The sequence below is a fragment of the Triturus cristatus genome, chromosome 9, assembly GCF_964204655.1.
Source record: "Triturus cristatus chromosome 9, aTriCri1.1, whole genome shotgun sequence".
Classification (NCBI taxonomy): Eukaryota; Metazoa; Chordata; class Amphibia; order Caudata; family Salamandridae; genus Triturus; species Triturus cristatus.
In genome coordinates this window covers 1,216,763,808-1,216,782,389 of record NC_140592.1, presented here as the reverse complement: position 1 = coordinate 1,216,782,389, position 18,582 = coordinate 1,216,763,808, and the positions used below count along the sequence as shown (strand labels likewise).

At 43.9% G+C, this 18,582-nt stretch overlaps 1 protein-coding gene across 2 annotated transcripts in view; it reads left to right on the top strand.

Moving 5' to 3' along the window:
* Positions 1-18,582, top strand: part of RGS6 (regulator of G protein signaling 6) — a 1,064,816-nt gene that overhangs the window by 735,833 nt on the left and 310,401 nt on the right. For both annotated transcript variants that reach the window (XM_085627281.1, XM_085627283.1), the window contains exons 5-6: positions 6,640-6,746; positions 8,651-8,702. In XM_085627281.1, coding sequence (XP_085483407.1) covers positions 6,640-6,746; positions 8,651-8,702 — 159 coding nt within the window. The remainder of the gene's footprint in view (positions 1-6,639; positions 6,747-8,650; positions 8,703-18,582) is intronic.

Genomic DNA, 18,582 nt, shown 5'->3' with positions numbered 1-18,582 from the left:
CCTTTTATTTTTCTCCCTTTGAGTACCGGAACTTTTCCTTCGCCAAGGACAGTACCGGTACTCAGGGGAAAGTCAGGCAGTGCAGGCTCGATGGCACTGGAGACTGTGCTGCGCAGAAAGTGCTCTGCTTGGCAAAAAAGGGAAGGCAGAATGGAGGGAGGGGCAGTGTATGCCTCTGAATGGAGCTGCTGCTGAGCAATCCAGCAATGGCTCATTTGCAGCACTTAATGGCTGTTTAGGGTTGTGAATGCCCTGCGGCCCTCTGTGAATAAAAGTGAAGGGTCCAATCAGACCCTGCCCAGTCAATCACACTGTAGGTGTGGGACTGTGAGCCTATCCCCTACCCCACAAATATAATTACAGCGTGACACCCGAGATGAATGCACCTCTCAGCACGAGTCTGCGAAGGGGGTGTACTACCCAGCATCAGATTGGGAAGGCGGACATTGGGCGATGGGATGGTGCCTAAGGGTCTCTCTGCTTTTTTTCCCTGCTCCCTGTCCAGGCTAGCGCCCTGAAGCTATAGTTTGCTGGGAAAGGGGGAGAGTTAGTGAATTGGCCTTGCTGTGTGCCTGTTGTTAGCACCTTCGCTCCAGTGTCTTTCAGGCCTCGGTGGGGGGTTTATGTTTGCATAGGCTGTGAGGCATCTTTCCCAGATAGGAAAATTGAGAGGATGTAATGTTAGGGCCGGTCAGAGCTGCCTAACAAGGAACCATGAAAATAGGCTTGAGTCCCAGCTTCAGCTCAACATCCTGTGATTCTGAGCAAATGACTTAATTGTCCTAGGCCTAAAACAAAAATTAATGTGACTTTCTGTAATGTGACTGGTGCTCATGTCATCTCTGCCCTTGTGTGTCTGCTATGTTTGTGTGTTTGCCTGCATTTGTATGCCTGTTTTTGTAAGAAAAAAGTGAGAGAAAGCGAGAGAATCAAGACACTCTCAAGAGGTATTTTAAAGAAAATGGGTGGCACTTTGTGTGTACATGTCTGCTCGGCGACAAATATTCATAAATAACGAAAAAAAAGGGTGGGTGGGTGAGTGAGTGGATGGATGAGTGAGCAACGGTGGATGTATGGATGGATGGAGGAATAGATGGATGGATGAGTGAAAGCATGCATGGGTGAAAGAGGGTGGATGATTGGCTAAAAGGGCAGATGATGGGTGGATAAGTGAAAGTTTGGATAGATGAATGAAAGGGTGGATGATGGATTAGTGAAAGGAGGGTTTGAGTGAAAGGGTGGAAGGAATGAAAAGGTGGATGGAATAAAAGAGTGAAAGGGTTGATGGATGGATGAGCGAATGGATTGATGGATGAGGGAAAAGGTGGATAAAGAGATGGATGAGTGAAAGGATGAATGGATAGGTTTGGAGAGGGATGGATAGGTTTGGATATGAAGGGTGGATCGACGGAATGGTGAAAAACTGAATGATTGATGAAAGACTGAATAGACAATAGAATGTAAAGGTTAAATGGTGGACATCAGCAGGTAAATGGTAGGATGAAAGGATGAATGGATAGATCGATGGAAGAGACAAGAGATTCCTCCTGGGGAGGGTCATGATTGTTTGCTTAATTTGCTTGGTGTCATAAGATTTTTTGTTCGAAGTTGGGGTATTTTCAGTTTCTTCCTACTCGTATGCTTAAAAATATGTAGTATTGTGCTAAGCAGCAAACAGCAATTAACAGTATGACGTTAAAAAGGTGCAACTATTGCAAAAACAGGAAATGTTAACAATTATCGCATTTCTCTTTCTTTTTGTGTAAGTTAACTTGCTTTGTTTATATAAACACATTTCTCATGTGTTTTGGTATGTGCTGCAACTAATATAGAAGTCGTTAAGTATCATCATGTCTGGCCGTTAGCCCAGCCCCTAGCCCCGCCCCCTCACTACACCTGTAGCTCATTTTAATGAGTACCTGCACTTATTCTTTCCCATTTAAAGCACTGCACCAAGGCGATTTCACTCATTGTGTGCTTGCATTGGCCATCCCAATATATCCGCGGTTCCTTCTGGTCATCCTGATCTGCCTTTTTATTTTGTAGGCTATTGTCATTGTTTTAGACTTTCAGGCCGTTTCATGGAGCAATGCTCTGTTCCGCACCTGCAAAGTGGCAATTTCTGTCTGGTAGCTGTTGAGCTATGCCAATAGCCCTAACTCAAAAAAATGCGAGACCTACTGCATTTCTAATGCTTGTTTTAACTTTTGACCTTGCTAGAATGCAAATGTAAAGCACCTCTATGTGGTTGTGCTGCATTAAAGTGAATAGTTCTCTTTCTGCCATTGTTGACTGAGTTTACTCTTCCCACCAGGATATCGCAGCACCTCTCAATGCCTATTCATGAGCTGGCGGGATGCAGCCCGTGAGCGATACCTGCGCTGTCCTATTGCAGCCAAGGTTAATTAATCAATCTGCAGGTGTCTCTTATGTCTCATTGAGTTTGTAATGGGTATTTTGTTGAAAGCTGAAACTTGTTGTCAAACTTTTCTGTAATTCACAGATGCTATAGCCAGCAGGCAGACCATAGAGAAAGAGGAATGAGTGACTGGAAGCAACTCTTTTGCGCTATGGTGTGTTACACCTATCACCTAGGAGTGAACTTCTGGTAATTCAAAGCCTTCAGGGAGCTTCATAAGTTCAGTCCTTGAGTTCATGATCAGTACAAACTTTAAATGTGTTGTCCTGATGGCTCGAAAGGGCTCCTAACGATCAGTACTTGTTTTACAAGGAAACGAGAAGAGGAATTCCCTGAAACCACTGTGTCTGGGGCGCGTAATGTCTGCCTCTCAGGTTCAGAGAGTAGCACCCCAAAGATTGTTAGTTGGCTCAGGGGGTGCTCTATATAGTCCTTTGCCTGTTCTTCTACTCTCCTCAAAGAGACTGGAGACTGAGGCACTACCTCCACGTCTTATGACCAGGAGACTCTCCGCAGAGATGCAATACTTTTATTAATGCAAAGAAAGTACTTTAACAAAGATTCTATCCTGAAGCTCCTTGGTGATTTGACTTATACAAAAATGCAGAAAGATGTGAATGTTTACTGCTATCCTTCTAGCCAGTTGCAGTAAAAAGTTGAGAGGAACTGAGTACAGCTCTTCAAGAGAAGTGACCACCAGACACACTCTCATCCCGAAGCTTCCTGGATTCCGGGGGATCACATTTCACCCTTCCAGACCCTCTTCTGTGCATTTCTGGGTGAGATTTACACACCACCCATTCAGTGATCTCCTATACCCAACACTGGCAGAATCGAAAGGAGTTCAGCAGTTTTCTTAAATCCACCCACTTCTCCTTAGGATAGTAAATCAGTGAGTCTGGCAGGCTCTTAATGCCTGGTGACTCCTGTCTCCCTCCTATCCATGCTGTTAAATTATAATTCTGGGGGTAAAAATATATTTGCAACAACAGACCCAGAATTGTCATGTCTGTGCGAGGCTGACTGAGCAGTAACCCCACATCTGTCCTATCACTCCCTTTCATCTTGAATTGGCGCTGCATTGCTATAGGTCTGTTTTCAGACACTCTGCATGCCAAGGGTACTCACCCAGGCTTTGTAGCCTTTTTGGACTCCCAGGTGTTGGACTTTTGTTGAAGTTTAAGAGCTGCTGAGCAGGCCTCATCCACTGTATAGCACGTCTAACTGGTGACTTCTTCTCTTCTCACTTTGACACTGCCCTTACACTGCCGGATTACTTGGCTGGCTCTGAAAGGACTGAAGTATCCCTAAAAACACATTTTCATTTAGCCTGCCAAGAGGGTTGATCTCCACCCTAGAGTACATCTCCATGCCCAGGGTGATAGGGGCCACAAGAAAGTTCTGCTCAGTTTCAGGGGGACATGGTAAGTATTGTCGGTTTGTACAAAATCAAAGGGAGAGCTAGGGAGAAAGTACAGGGGTACGTCTCTTCCCCAAATCAATACAAGACTTAAACAATGTGGATGGACCCACTATGTGTATGCAATTAAATCACTGTGAGTAGTAAGAACATGGACCCATTAGGTGTTCTTAAAAGACCTCTCACACACCAACCTGGTTGGTGTCATGCTTCATCATTGGGGTCCCAACCGGGTGGCCGAGTGCTTCCCGGTTGTGCTACGACGCCTGATTACAGTGGAGCTGGTGTTGTGCATAAATGTGATGCGAGGTGAAATATTTACAGTTAAAAATATCTCTGAGGATCCTTGCCTATAACTTTAATAATGGCGGCTCAGGATACGGTTAAAAAACAGTATGTGTGGTGCAACTAATCTGGATTTATTTACCGTAAGTTGCTTTATGTGTGGCAGTCTACATGTTTCAGCCCGTAAAAAAAGGTGAAAAGGGCTTTCTTCAGGACCAAGTGGGTGAAAAGTGAGTGGCGAAGGTGAATAGTGTCACGTGAAACCTTTTGCAATACCTACACACGTGCTAAGGTGTGTGGTTAGAAGTGTCTGCGTACTTACTGACATTTGAAAATACAATGTATGGGGCAAATATGCGGGAAAATCAGGGCTCGGGGAGAGGGTTTATCCAAGTAACCGATTTGGTGTTGGTAGTCCCTCCGCTGCAAACCTGATTCGGTCCAGCGCACTTACGGTAAATAAATCCAGATTAGTTGCACCACACATACTGTTTTTTAACCGTATCCTGTATAGATTAGGTGGGTTTTATAGAATATTTTGATGCATCATTATGCACATTTACTTTTGGCCATATTGTTGTACACTAGGATATATATGTTTGCACTGTATAAAACTGCAAAATATACAAATAAGTAATAAGTGAAGCTCCCCAATAAATAAACAGAGCAATATCAACAGATAAATCAAGTGAATTCCCACATACTCCACCTCTTTGGTTCCACAGGATAGAAAACATACAACCAGTAATCAGAAAGTACAGTTCAAAGAACATAATGTGCAGATTAATAGATGCAAAGTTATATTACATTTTTAAAAGAACCTGAAAACACCTCAGCCTATACAAGTACACCAAGGCATTGTAACCCGAATGACTATTTTTCTAGTTCAACTTCGCTTTATAAAACAGTGTGTTAAAACAGCCCAGGCATAAATACCCAGTACAACAATATTGAATAAAGAAGAGATTTATGTTTAAGAATATAAATGTAGCAATAACTAAATTAAAGTTACAATGCTTACACTTTTAAAAGATGGAACGTTTATGGCAATTATTGAAGTGGCAAAAAAGTGACCTTAACAAAAAGGAGCCTGATATGTGTTATTTGAATAATTTTCTATCAGTTTTCAAATTAGAAGACTTTAATGGTTTTTTTATGTTACAGAGATTGCTAAAGCATCTTTTGTAAACACAAATAATATAAACTCACCATGGATGGATCTAAAATTGATAATTGACGTGCCATTTACATTAAATGACTTAAACGCTACTAAGACCATACAAAATATCCCTTTTATCATAAAAGTAAAGATATTTCCAATGCACATTATAGTCTTCCTTCAAATTTACATTTATTTTTTATAAAACTGCAAAAAATCTAGCTATTTATGACAGATTTATAATCTGAATTCAATACCTTCTTTATTAGATTCAATTCATCTTTGGTAGGATAAAGCTTTCGGCATGATAAAACTGTTTTCTTTTAGTTTAGTGTAGCTTATTTATTGTTTCACCTTAAAAATATGAACATCCTGTGCTTGATGCATGCTCAGCCTGAATGAAATCACTTGAGTGTCAAGGGAACTAATCCATATTCTTTAGATTGCTTTTCAGGGATGGAGGCCTGGAGTTTTTTCTTGCTCCCCGGGAGAGTTCTCCTATAAATCATCTACATTAATGGCTACCCAAACCACGCCAAAACCTCCTCTAAAACCTTGAATTGAGCATTAGCAAAGGAAACCTAAACTACTGACTTTATGTGACACGAGGAGTGGGTAAGACAAGGACAGTGAGTTACATGGAGAAGACTTGCAGATGCTGGTGATTTTTAACATCAGGAGGTTTCATACGCTTGTGTCACCTAGGGAATTTATTATATGCATAGCGGATAGCCATCTCCTGACAGATTTTAAAAATCTTCCTTGTTTTTTTTGTTCTCTTAAATGCCTTATGGAAACTCCTAATGTGTCCTTTGCAATTGATATTGTCGTCACTTCTTCTGATTTGCATTGTGGTTCTTCAAGGTTATGGCACATTCATTTCAGCTCAGTTACTCCTTACTGGGCGACTTGTTCGTGCATATGGGACCTGTGTTATGTGGTTGTCTAGTGCGTTGATATGTTGCGGCTAGATATATGCTTGCAGGGCTTCAGGATGGACGGTGTGCTGGAAGTTTGTATGGATTCCCTCAAACTCAACACTTTTAATCGATTGACTGAGATGGCTGTAATTGCTGGCTTTATAAATCATAGGATTGAAGGGCCGGTACATATAGAGAGAGAAATAAGAGGGGGCAGCTGACCAGGTCAGTGATTGTTGGAGGTTTCCCTCTCAACCTCCTCTATGTAAGGAAAGCAAGGATAGCTGAGTGGATCATTATTACTCTAGTTTTCTTCAACTTCTTAGATTAATTTGGTGGCATCTTTGGCCCATTTCCACCTCACTGCTGTCTTTTTACATATGTCTGCTGTCTAAGCTAAGCTGCTGAACTGTGATCTCTCTTCTTCTTCTTTCAGGTGAAGCAATCCACGTAGGAAGCCTAATTGCAGCCCAGGGATACATCTTCCCAATATCCGACCATGTCCTTACCCTGAAGGATGACGGCACCTTTTACCGCTTTCAGGTAGGTCGGTGTTTCCTTGTGAAGTAAACTCTCCCAGGTGGTTGTTGTACTAACCCAATTTGTCTGAATATATCTTAGTCCCATCAAGTGCTTCAGCCCCTATGTGCAACTGTCCTCTCCACAGAAACACCAAAGCCATCAGTTACAGAGACTAAAAAGTGCACTAAAAGTGTAGTAATCGGATTGACAATCGGATTACTTACAATCTTTGTTTAGGGTAATGTGGCATTACCTTATTATTTTATTATATTACAAAACAATTGTGACTGGTACCGCCCGCAAGAAACTGATGTTAACTACTCTTGAATACAAATATGGAGAATTTGCAGTTGGCATGATTACTGCAGTTATTCCCCATTCAAGTGTAAAAAAGGACAAATCAGGGTTGAAATTGTTAATCAAGATGGCACTCCTATTTAGGAATGGTTGTATGATACCGCATTGACATTGATGATGTTGACCTCCATTGGTATCCAATCCTCTACATTGCATTACACGACATCATCAAAGATAGAATGTAAGTATCATGCGTACCTTCACATCTACTTGCCCATACTTACCTTGTGGGGTAATGTCTAGGTGGAAGTATTGTATGGAATATTATTGTCATGTGATGTAAGGTATACGATAGAGCGTGCACTCAGACTACTACTCTAAGTGATGAATCCTGTGCCCCAGCGTCACAACCTTCTGATGGATGAGTGCCTGTAGTCTTGCTTTGAACCTAGGACCACGTTAGCTGTCTTTGAACCCTCCTTCCATGACCCACACACGCTGGATCAGCCCATAGACACATTTTAACCCATCTTTTCTCCTGGCACAAGCGCTTAAGACTCTGCCTGTCTGTGCCACTGGAGAGGATTCAGGGAACAGTTTGCACAATTGGGCCTGTGGTTCTTCCAGAAGATGCACCACTTGTGATGGCTTCAGATTGATCCAGCTGAAATGGTATACATAATCTTTTCTATATTAGTGTGTAATTGAAGCGTGGCGTTTTATGTATACCTTCTGTTTGTGCTTTTATGGCTTACTGCCGAAATAAAGTTTATCTGAAACTACTACAACAGGCTTATTTCACACAGACGTAACTGTACGTGATGGCACAACAGATACTGAGCAGTGCCAAAGAGGATGTTATTGGCGGGAGACGTTAATACACACGATCTGTAACTGCCCAAGAGTAGGGTAATTTTGGTTGGGCATACAGCACGGGATCTGATAGGTCACTGAGGTTCCCTTGACACTGGTCACCCTGGGCATCTGGGGCAACGCAGCTCTGCACAGATTCGCACTACTTTTCTGCAACCCAGCACTGGCAGTAGCCGGAAGAGATGCAACTTGGTACTGGGGGCAATCAGAGGTCCCGTTAGTGAGTGATTGGGCAGCTAAGATAGAGTGGAGTAGACCGGTCGAAAAAACATCCCAAGCGAGCAGGTACTCTCGGAATTTTGAGAAAATGTGGGGTCCACGGCAGGGATAGGATGAGGAATGAATAGGGGAGTCCACGTACCGGGAACTAGTCCGCACACACAAACCAGGCACCCCAGGACATGTAGGGGGATAGAAAGGCCTAGAGTGGGGAGCATCGAATGGGATACATGTTGGGGGTCAAAATCCTGACTCTAGAAGCCAGGCCACTCCATAACTTAAGATCTTTCAATTCTCTCTTCAATGCCCACCGTCCGCAGCACGTGATTCGTGTTTTGTTGTTTTGTACAAGTTGTGGTTGTTTATTAAAAATGCACAATAAAAATAATGGAAAAATTGTTGCTTCTGTTCGATCATCTTAAGAAACTTGCTCTTCTGAAGTAGTGAAGTGAAGTTGTTTTACGAATTGTCTTTTACTTTCAGGATTAATTGAAGTGATGTATGAATTAACTTTTTACTGCTTACATTTTCTGCAGTCACCTTATTTTTGGCCTTCAAACTGCTGGGAACCGGAAAATACAGACTATGGTAAGAATGTTACCTCTATCTTCTAGCTACACAGATAAGGGAACAGGGAGAGCTATTGTGGGGGATTAGTGGGTTCCAAACTGCTAAAAGACCCCATGGTCTCAAAACCGGCCCCTTTACAGCAGGCTGCAGGTTGGGGAGGGTTGAGTCTCTGTGTAACTCACACGATTGTTTGTGTTGCATCCAGTGGAGGGAGCTACAGATAACGCCCGGAGGCGGGGCAAATATCTTTTTAGATGCGAGAAATCTCATGTCCCTGCAGATTATGGAGGGGACCGTATTTCGCATAATTTGTGGTTTTCTTATGCTTCTTGATACAATATTCACGGTCACAGGTTCAATTAGAAAATCTCATGCAGACGACGGTTGAATACACTGAGCAAGGATCTTGCATGACGTGTTCTCGCGAGGACTTGTGTACAGTGTTCACAGACAGCTGCACAAGTGTAATTTACGGAATGCGCCTCATTTTTGTGAACATTGTATGGATTGTGCACGGTGCTTTCTCCCCAACCCTAACAGATCTCATCGCGAAACATAGTGCAGGTGAATTTGTGCAATTTGCAGTTTCTACAGAATCTCAATGTAAAACAAAGCGCCAAGATCTTGCAAAAAATGTTATAGGAACAGTGCCATGAAGGTTCATCACATTTTGCTAGTGGGCGCTTCAATCGTACATCCTGCATTAGTTCCTGCTTTGCCACTAGTGACCAGGGCACCTTTACTTCATGGAAATAAAGTCTTAAAAATGTTTAATGAAGAAAAAGTCTTGCCTCCGTTGCCTGTAAATGACAGCCCACCTGGCACCGTGTGCTCACTAAGGGCCTCATGTAGGAAGCCAAATACCGGTCGGTAACGGCCGAAATTCGGTAAATATCCCGTTACCGACCGGTATTTAGGCATTTGCGATGTAGGGGGCTGATTTTCTGGATTCGGTATTTACCGAATCGGAAATTAAGAAATCGGTAAAATACCGATTCGGTAAATACCGAATCCAGAAATGCTATGTAGGGGGCACTCAAGTGAGTGCATCATTGGTGTCTGGATTCGTTATTTACCACCAACTACAAGTTGGTGATAAATGACGAATACCTTTCAAAAAGCATTTGTGTGCCATTTGAAAAGTGCAATGTGGCAGACATACATGCCCTTAGGGCATGTATGTGCGCCACATGTGCACACATGCACGAATCAGGGGTACAACAGGGTGTCAATGTGACACCCTGCCACCCATGATATGCCTCCCCTATTACCGATTCGGTATTTACCGAATCGGTAATGGTAACTGGCTTCCTATTCATTCCTATGGGCCTCCAGGCCCATAGGAATGAATGGGAAGGAATGCATTATTACCGATTCGGTAAATACCGATTCTTAAATACCGATATTTACCGAATCGGTAATAATTACCGATTGTTTACCTACATTACATTTACCGATTGATAAATACCGAATCGGTAAAATTCGGTATTTAAGAATCGGTAAATGTTATGCTACCTACATATGGCCCTAAATGTCTACAATCGATTGTGACATCATCAATCCAGCCTGGTCCAAGAGCCAGGACTGGGCACTGGGGTTCTTGTCCCAGCTGTGGAAAAAGCAGAAACATTGATCGACCCTCCCTGACTGCGTCCTTCCGCTACACCTCAAATCTGTTTTTACTTACAAGATGCATACATTTGTGAGGAATGTAGTATGTGCAGCTCCTATTCAACGTGTGCTTGAATCAAAGCGCCATCTCCATTATCATTTAGCCTAGGTGGCCGAATCCAAAATGTACCTCTAGAAAAGGTTTTAGTATGCACCTGATTTGAAATGATTGCCTGGAAGGGCCAGGTTCATGGTCTGTGCGTGCATACCAGATGCAATCAGCAGCTTCCACCTGGATTGCAGTGGTGGCGTTTCATGGCCCACTCTCAGGGCAGAGGCCAAGGAAATGCAAGGGAAAAAAACTCCCCTGCGACCAGACAAAAATGTAATGCGGTTATTTTCCAAGAAAATCCTGGCCCTGGCATGCATTTCGAACACCTATCTGTGCATCTCATTTACACCCATATAGTAATGCATTGCGTTGAAAAAGTTCACCAATCTGCCATTTGTAACAGGCTATAGGTAGATTAATAATCATTTGTCTTTATATAGCATTTGATCCTACAGCAAGGGGCGCTGAATATATAACAGATACTTCAAGATTAGTTCAAGAGGAAATTGTAACAGAATTTGCTAGTTCACTCCTAATGCTGAACATGGATAGTACATATATCCATCGGGTTAGACCAATAGACGTTGTCTGCCATCCATATACATATCCAAGGTGCGGGATGCACTCACAATCAGCGCGTTCACCATGGGGGAGAGAGAGAGAGAGAGTTAGTTTGTGTATAATATATATTGCAAGTGAAAAAACATAAGGAAGGATGATTTGCGAGCCACACTGATCATTGGTACAGCTATTTATTTGGCAGAAAGAAAACGCGTTTCCACCACAACCGTGGACTTGTTCAAAAAAACAAAATATATATATATATGTGTGTGTATATATATATATATATATATATACACATGTATGTATATATATATTTTAATCTTGAAGCATCTAATAGGCTTACACGCATTCTTGTTAAGTATGCGGACATGCACAGAATCAAGCAACAGATTGATGCATTCAATAATGAGCTTGACCAAGAACCACAAGAAGTACAGAGAAGACACGGATGCATGCTTGAAAAGACATGAGGAAATTATCAAGGCGCGGAAAGACAAAAATGTCTGATAGACAAGCAATCTTATGACAGAGGCAATTTTTTACATTTGACCGACCTTTTGACACCATTAAGAGTCAGAAGATCATGGAGGGCAACAGATCTTTGCAAGAGCAAAAACCAGCCAACACGAAAACCGAACTAAGGGCCTCATTAATAATGGTGGTCGTATCGGGCAGGTGTCCGACCAACTACGTCAGTGGTTCGAACTGCCGGATTACAATGCGACTGCCATGCCGGTGGTTGTAAAATTACACTTTTGCATTGCGGCTTGTGTTGCGGCCCAAGGCGAATGGGGGACCTGCTAGGGACCCCAAAGTCCCATTCTGTCTGCCTTTACATGGCGGTCAGACCGCCGTGTAAAGGCAGTGGGAAGAGGGTCATCGTAATCCCTATGGTGGTGCCTCCACAGGCACCACCCACATTCTAGGGATTACGGTCGGTATAACGCTCCGATAGGCTTCTTGAGCCTGTCGGAGGAGTCGGTCGCTCTCTCCGTCTGCTGTGGTCCGACCAACTGCATCATAATGCAGCGGTTGGATTGCTATGCTGGATGTCAGTGGCGAGCCCACCGACATCATAATAAGACCCTACGTTCAGAGCTTGATACTGATAATAGCGCAAAAAGCGCAGGCATGTCAGGTGCAGGAACCAATGAAAAGGCGTCCATCATTGAGGAGTTGGATTTTTAAGGCTGGAAAGACGTCATACCCTAAGGCCTCGAGATTCAAGGAACAAAAGCACAAGGACGAGGCTGAAACAACACAGCCGACTTGCAACCAAAACGAAACCCCAAAAAACTCATAGAGGAATAGCACATACGGCCAATACTCAATCCATTATCAATTTGTCACAGGTTATGTTGAGCGAAGCAGAAAAAAAACTCCTCAATGTCACTTTGTCCTGAAAGTGCATTTAATGATAGTGAAACCCGACTCCACATTTCTACCTGTAACTCCACATGATGCTGTGGTTCTTTCAATGAGTTATTGATTGAATGGGTTAAGAAGCTACAGAGTTATGACTCGTGCCCTAAGGTAACTATAACTCACGCCCTCGCCATGCGCAGTTTTCACATCAATAATTTTATGGTAAATGTTGCAGTGATATCATCAATGATGCTATAGAAGAATATGTGGGGTAATTAGCTGTGCATTGGGAAGGTGCAAGGGATAGTTACCTCAGGGCTAGGCCTGGGCGAAAATTTCGTTCCGTTCGCGGAAATTGCAATAATTTGAAATTTTCGCGTTCCGCAGAGAGCGCGAAAATGTCAAAATTTCCGCTTTCCGCAGCTTGGCGATAATTTGTTTCTTGCTCGCGCTGTAAAATAATACATTCTCGCGCGCGATCGATCGCCTTACCTGAATCCCTGCGTTCGCCGTCAAGTTTTCTTGATCCGGTCGCGTTCTCCATGAGATCTTGGATTGTTTTTAGCCATTTGCGCTGTCTCGCGACAGTTCGCGCCCGCAGTGACGTCATGCATCGCGCGATCAAGTCTTTCTTCTCGCGATCATGCACCGCCAGACAACTCAAAACAAGATGGCCGCGCCCGCGAGCAACCACATGGGTAAGTTGGCGACCCGCAACCATGCAGAAAATCTCGCGAACATGCGGGCAAAAAAATTCCGCATCTTCGCGATATTTCCGCTTGTTTGCGATAATTTGAAACATTTTCGCGATAATTTGCGAAAGTGGATTTCGAAATTTCCGCCCACCTCTACTCAGGGCACGAGTTATAATTACTTGAAATAACTCTAACAGCTGAATTTCTATGGTTTTCTGCATGTAAATTCAAAACCTAACTATAACATCCCCATAAACTTTGGTTCTTTCAGTGAATTTCTATGTTTTTTAAAACGCCGCAGGGGTTGCCCTCGGACAACCCCCCCACGTACTGCCAATCCCACACTCTCCCACAGTCCTTCCTTTCCCCCTTTTTTCTGAGTGCTTTCTCCTGCTTCTGCCTTTCTTTTTTATTTCTTTCTCCTTCCTTTCCCCTGTTTATCTGAGTGCTTTTGCCTGCTTTGCCTCATATTTTACTGTGTTCTCCTTCCTATGGCCCCCTTTTAACCCCGGGGATCACCACATCCCCAGGGCTTTATGTAAATATTGGAGCGGGTCGCTCAGAACCCCTCCATATGCTCATTTGAGCCCCAGGGACCACAACCTCCCCAGAGCTTTCTTTTTACAATCGAGCGGGGTCATGTGGACCCTTCCCCGGGGCTCTTTCAAGCCCCAAGACCTACCCCTCCATGGGGCAAAATGTGTAATTTAAAAAAATATAAAGGGGGACTGCAGAGCCCCCACCTGGCCCTGGGGACCATCACCTCCTGGGGCCAAATCTTTAATTAAACTAGGAAGAGTGGCCATGCGGCCCCCTCATGGGCCGTTTTTGACCCTGGGGACACCATTCCCTGGGGCCTGGCCATACTTCAATAGGGTAGAGGGGCCATGTGGCTCCCCTCCCTGGGCCGTTTTTGGTCCTGAGGACACCAGCCACCAGGGTGCGACCTTAATTGAATGGGGGGTCACATGGGTCCCGACTGCATCCTCCAAGTCCCGGTCATGTTTCTGTGAGTGCTCTAGAGCCTTTCGAGGGCACCCAGAGTGCAATGAGACCGTGGGGGAGCCTCAAGGCACCCCCTGTCCTAGCCGGCTCCTCACCTCCTGCAGGAACCGGCATTGCTCTTGCACGCATGGAGCTACTGGAAATGCAGCTCCCTGCAAGTGGGAGCAATGATTTTATCTGTCTTCCTGCACAAACTTTTTTATGTACAGGGGAACAGATGAAAATTCTGCTTTCTGCAAGCAGGAGCAGTTTCACAGCTCCTGTTGTAGAAAGCAGAGTAATGTTTGCTTTTGCTTGGTGGGAGCTGTCAGCCCTCACCAAGAAAACAGCTTCCTCCCATGGGTGGGCACCTCAGGAGATAGCAGGGACTGGCCCTGGGGGTGGCGATCCCCAGGACCATCCATGACTCCGCAAGGGAGGCTGCGTGACCTTTCTCCATTGTAGTTTGTAGCACAAAGGAGTTGGTGGTCCTCGGGACTGTGGGGGTCGAGTGCCCCCCACCTTAAATAGAATTAATTTTCCCGGGAGGTGGTGGTCCTCAGGACAGCGGGGGAGGCCGTACGGGCCCCCCTGCATCATTAGTATATGTATTGCCCTGGGGAGATGGCGGTCCCTGGGGTGCGTGGGCTGTCACGCAGGACCCCTTTCTTATACATCAAGAGCAGTGCCCTGGGGAGGTGGCAGGGCTTTCATAAGCCTTACTAGGGGGGCCCGTACGCCCCGCCTATTTTTCTGGTATGTCCCCAGGACCTGGCCCACCAGTGGGGTTTATTATAAACAAACGAGGAACCCGCTACTCATCAAAATCGAGAATTTGCAGCAATTTATTTATTTTTTTATGCTTTTTTGGCCTGCTCCAAGATGGCTGCCAACACTTCCTGGTTGAAGTGTTGGCAGCCAATCACAGCTCTGCATTTACCTGCACAAGCTCATAATTGTTCGCAAAGTAATCGCGGCCACAGACCTATAAATTTGGAATTCCTTTAATTTCTCTAAACCTACTCAATGGATTTACACTAAATAACCAAAAGCGGAATCCGCATAACCAAATCAACCTTTCTGCCAAATTTGGTGTAATTCCATCCAGTGGTTTGGGCTGCAGGTTCTACTAAAGATCCTATGGGAATTAAGATAAGAAAACACACCTTTTTTGACCCCCCTTTTTCTCAGCCCCCGCACGACAGATCACCCTGAAACTTTCCATGCACAACCAGACTCACTCTGACACTTTTATGGCAAAATGTTGTGACAATTTGGCACATGGTGCTAAAGATATAGGCAAGTCATAACTACCTACTGGTGACCGCCAGTAGGCCAGTAGGGAAAAAATCCAGTATTTGTAAAGCAGACAGCTACCCGTAGGCATCCCGGCGCTGGGGGCCGTCTGGAAGATTAAGCGAGCTATTGCCCAGAGTCACATGGTGCTGGGCTGACCTGCCGCCAGTGCCGGGGATCGAACCGTGATCCCCAGCATCCGGCGTCAGTTGCCCTGGCCGCTGCGCCACACAATATATATTACCTACTGGCGGTCGCCAGTAGGTAGTTATAGTTAGGACCCTCTTACCATAGGAAATCCGCAACATTCTATTTTGAATAACTTTGGCGCCGGTCGACGAATCCTCGCGAAATTTTCAAAATAGGTGGGGCGTTGAGCTCCGCTCCTACCCTGAAAGTCTCGGGGGGATTCGTCAAGCGGGGGCTGAGATAAAAGGGGGGTCCCAAAACGCGTTTTTCCCATGCATTTTTCCATAGGACCTTTAGACAGAGCTACAGCCCGAACGGCTGAACAGAATTAAATGAAATTTGGCAGAGAGGTAGTCCTCAGGTCAAGGAAGTGCCTTTTGTAGGTTTGGTGTAAATCTGTTCAGTAGATTCTGAGAAAATAGCCTTTAAATCAATATATATCTCTGAGCCAGCTTACGGTGCGCTTACCGTACGCGTACGGTGACGTGCGCGAGCGCGATTCTGATTGGCTCTTAGATCTTAGTAAACATTCGAATCGGCCGAAACCAGGAAGCGGCGGCCGCCATTTTCTCTCTCGCACTCCGAGTGGGGCAGCAAAAATGAAGCCAAAAAATGTCTAAAGGGGCAGTATATTGAGATCATAACCACCCAGCAGTGATATACGGGTCCCCAAACAACCCCCAAGGCCCCCCAAATTTTTTCATTTTTTTTCGAAAAATCGCCGATTACGCTTACCGTACGCGTACGGTAAAAATTAAAAAAAAAAAAAAATTATCCACACTCTCCCCACCCCGTGTGCAAATGGTGCCCGAAGGGCACCATTTGTGCATGACATATCAAACATATGAAAATAATAAACAATACATTTCACAACGATGCGCATAATATGTCCCCCATGTGCGCACGGTGCACGAAGCGCATCGTGCGTACATGGCCCATCCCGCATAACGTGGGCACACGGTGCGCGCAGCGCACCGCGTGACCACCGTGCGTGCACGGCACTAACTGCGTAAAGTGGGCGCGCGGTGCGCGAAGCGCACCGCGTGCTCACTGTGCGCGCACGGTGGGCGAAGCGCACCGTGCGCGCACGGAACGAACTGCGTTAACTGGGCGCGCACGCCACGAATGGCGTAAAGTAACTTAGCATTTAAAAAACCGTACAAATTCACTGAAAAAACCATAGGTTTCACACACGTTATAGTTAATTAGCATTTAAAAAACCTTGCAAATTCACTGAAAAAACCATAGGTTTGACACATGTTATAGTTAGCTGTACATTTCACTCGTAAAAAACCAATGAAATTCCCCCGTTATAGTTAGTGCAGGCAACTATAACTCACGCGACCGAAATCTTCTACTGATGACATATGTGTCTTTATGAAAAAAAAATATTTGTAATATATGTATAGCTAAAATTTAATGGAAGAAGACATGGGCAAATAAGTGTCTAAATACAGTATTAGCATCAGCAGAGGATTGCGGTCGCGTGAGTTATAGTTGCCTGCACTAACTATAACGGGGGAATTTCATTGGTTTTTTACGAGTGAAATGTACAGCTAACTATAACATGTGTAAAACCTATGGTTTTTTCAGTGAATATATATATATATATTCAGATATGGTCACGCTCTGCAAAGTAGACGAGGCGAACCCAATGAATGGTGCATATATTTTATTGAGTGCCCGACACCACCGCCATGACGCGTTTCAGCCCACGTGGGGCCTTGATCACATGACATGAGTAAGGAAGTTGTAAAATATTTAAAGTGCAAGTCAGTGACGTACTTCCCAGCAAATAATGAACATGGAAGACATACTATACAGTTATCTTAAGTAGTATGAGTCATGAAAAGTTCAAATATCTGTAACATACATTGGTACTTGATAACCATTTCACTTCTTATGTTAAATTATCACACAAGTTAAACAGCATATTTAAATAAATATCATAAATATTATAAATATTATAAAAACCACCTACATATTTAAATCAATAAAGATATAAATAAATATGGTTAAATAAATTCACAATATCAGGCTGTTTTAAAAATGGCTCATGACAAAATGGTAATTGCATTCTAACAACATACTTAATTAGCTGCTTGTCAAAGGATTTCATGTTTTTAATAAAATATTCTAAAAATCTTTTATCTCCTGGGAGAGCAGCATTTAAATGTCTATGTTGGTCTGTTAGCCTTCCACTAATATAATCATACTAAAGTGGAGAGTTACCCCCAAGTGGGCCTATGAATATCTAAACACTTAGATCCAACTGACCTTGTGCAAATCGCAAATGGGAGTACATATACCTATTGATTGAGTAAAGTGCGAACCTAGTGCAAAATTAGCAATTAAAAAAATAACAAAAACAAATAATTAAAAACTAGTTACAGGGAGATATGAAGCAGTTGGTATGTACTATTATATCATGATGACCTATTGAAGATAGGTGAAAAAATCCTCACTTGTATTGAGTCCGTTCGGTGCCTTACAGTCCATAAGTATCATATGCCTTGTCTCAAGTTTGCGTAACTGGGACTCCCGGTCTCCACCCCTTCTCTGTGGTGGGACCGTGTCAATTACAAAGTATTTAAGACCTGCTGCATTCTTATCATGCAGTTCTTCAAAATATCTTGCCACTGGATAAGCGGTATCACCGTTGGTAATGGCCCGTATGTGCTGGAGTATCCTCTTGTGGACCTGAAGCTTAGTGCTGCCCACATAGCGCAGGCCACAAGGACACTCCAGCACATATACCGCGTACTCCGTTTTGCAGGTCAACTTGCTTTGTATAGTCGTGGGATTGTTACTCAGGGGAGTCATGTACTCTGTCTTGCTTACCCCAAACCTACAGGCTTTACAGGCAGAGCATTTAAGAAACCCATTGCTGCTGTTAAGCCATGAACTATTGGTCCTAACCTCTGGGCTACTAGAAACTAAATGATTGCTCAACGATTTGGCCTTCCTGTATGTAATGCTAGGAGAGTGGGGCATTTGTTGTCCCAAAACAGGATCACTGGCAATCAAAGCCCAATTGCTATTCACAATTTTGCGAATGCTTTGATGTTGACTATTATAGGTT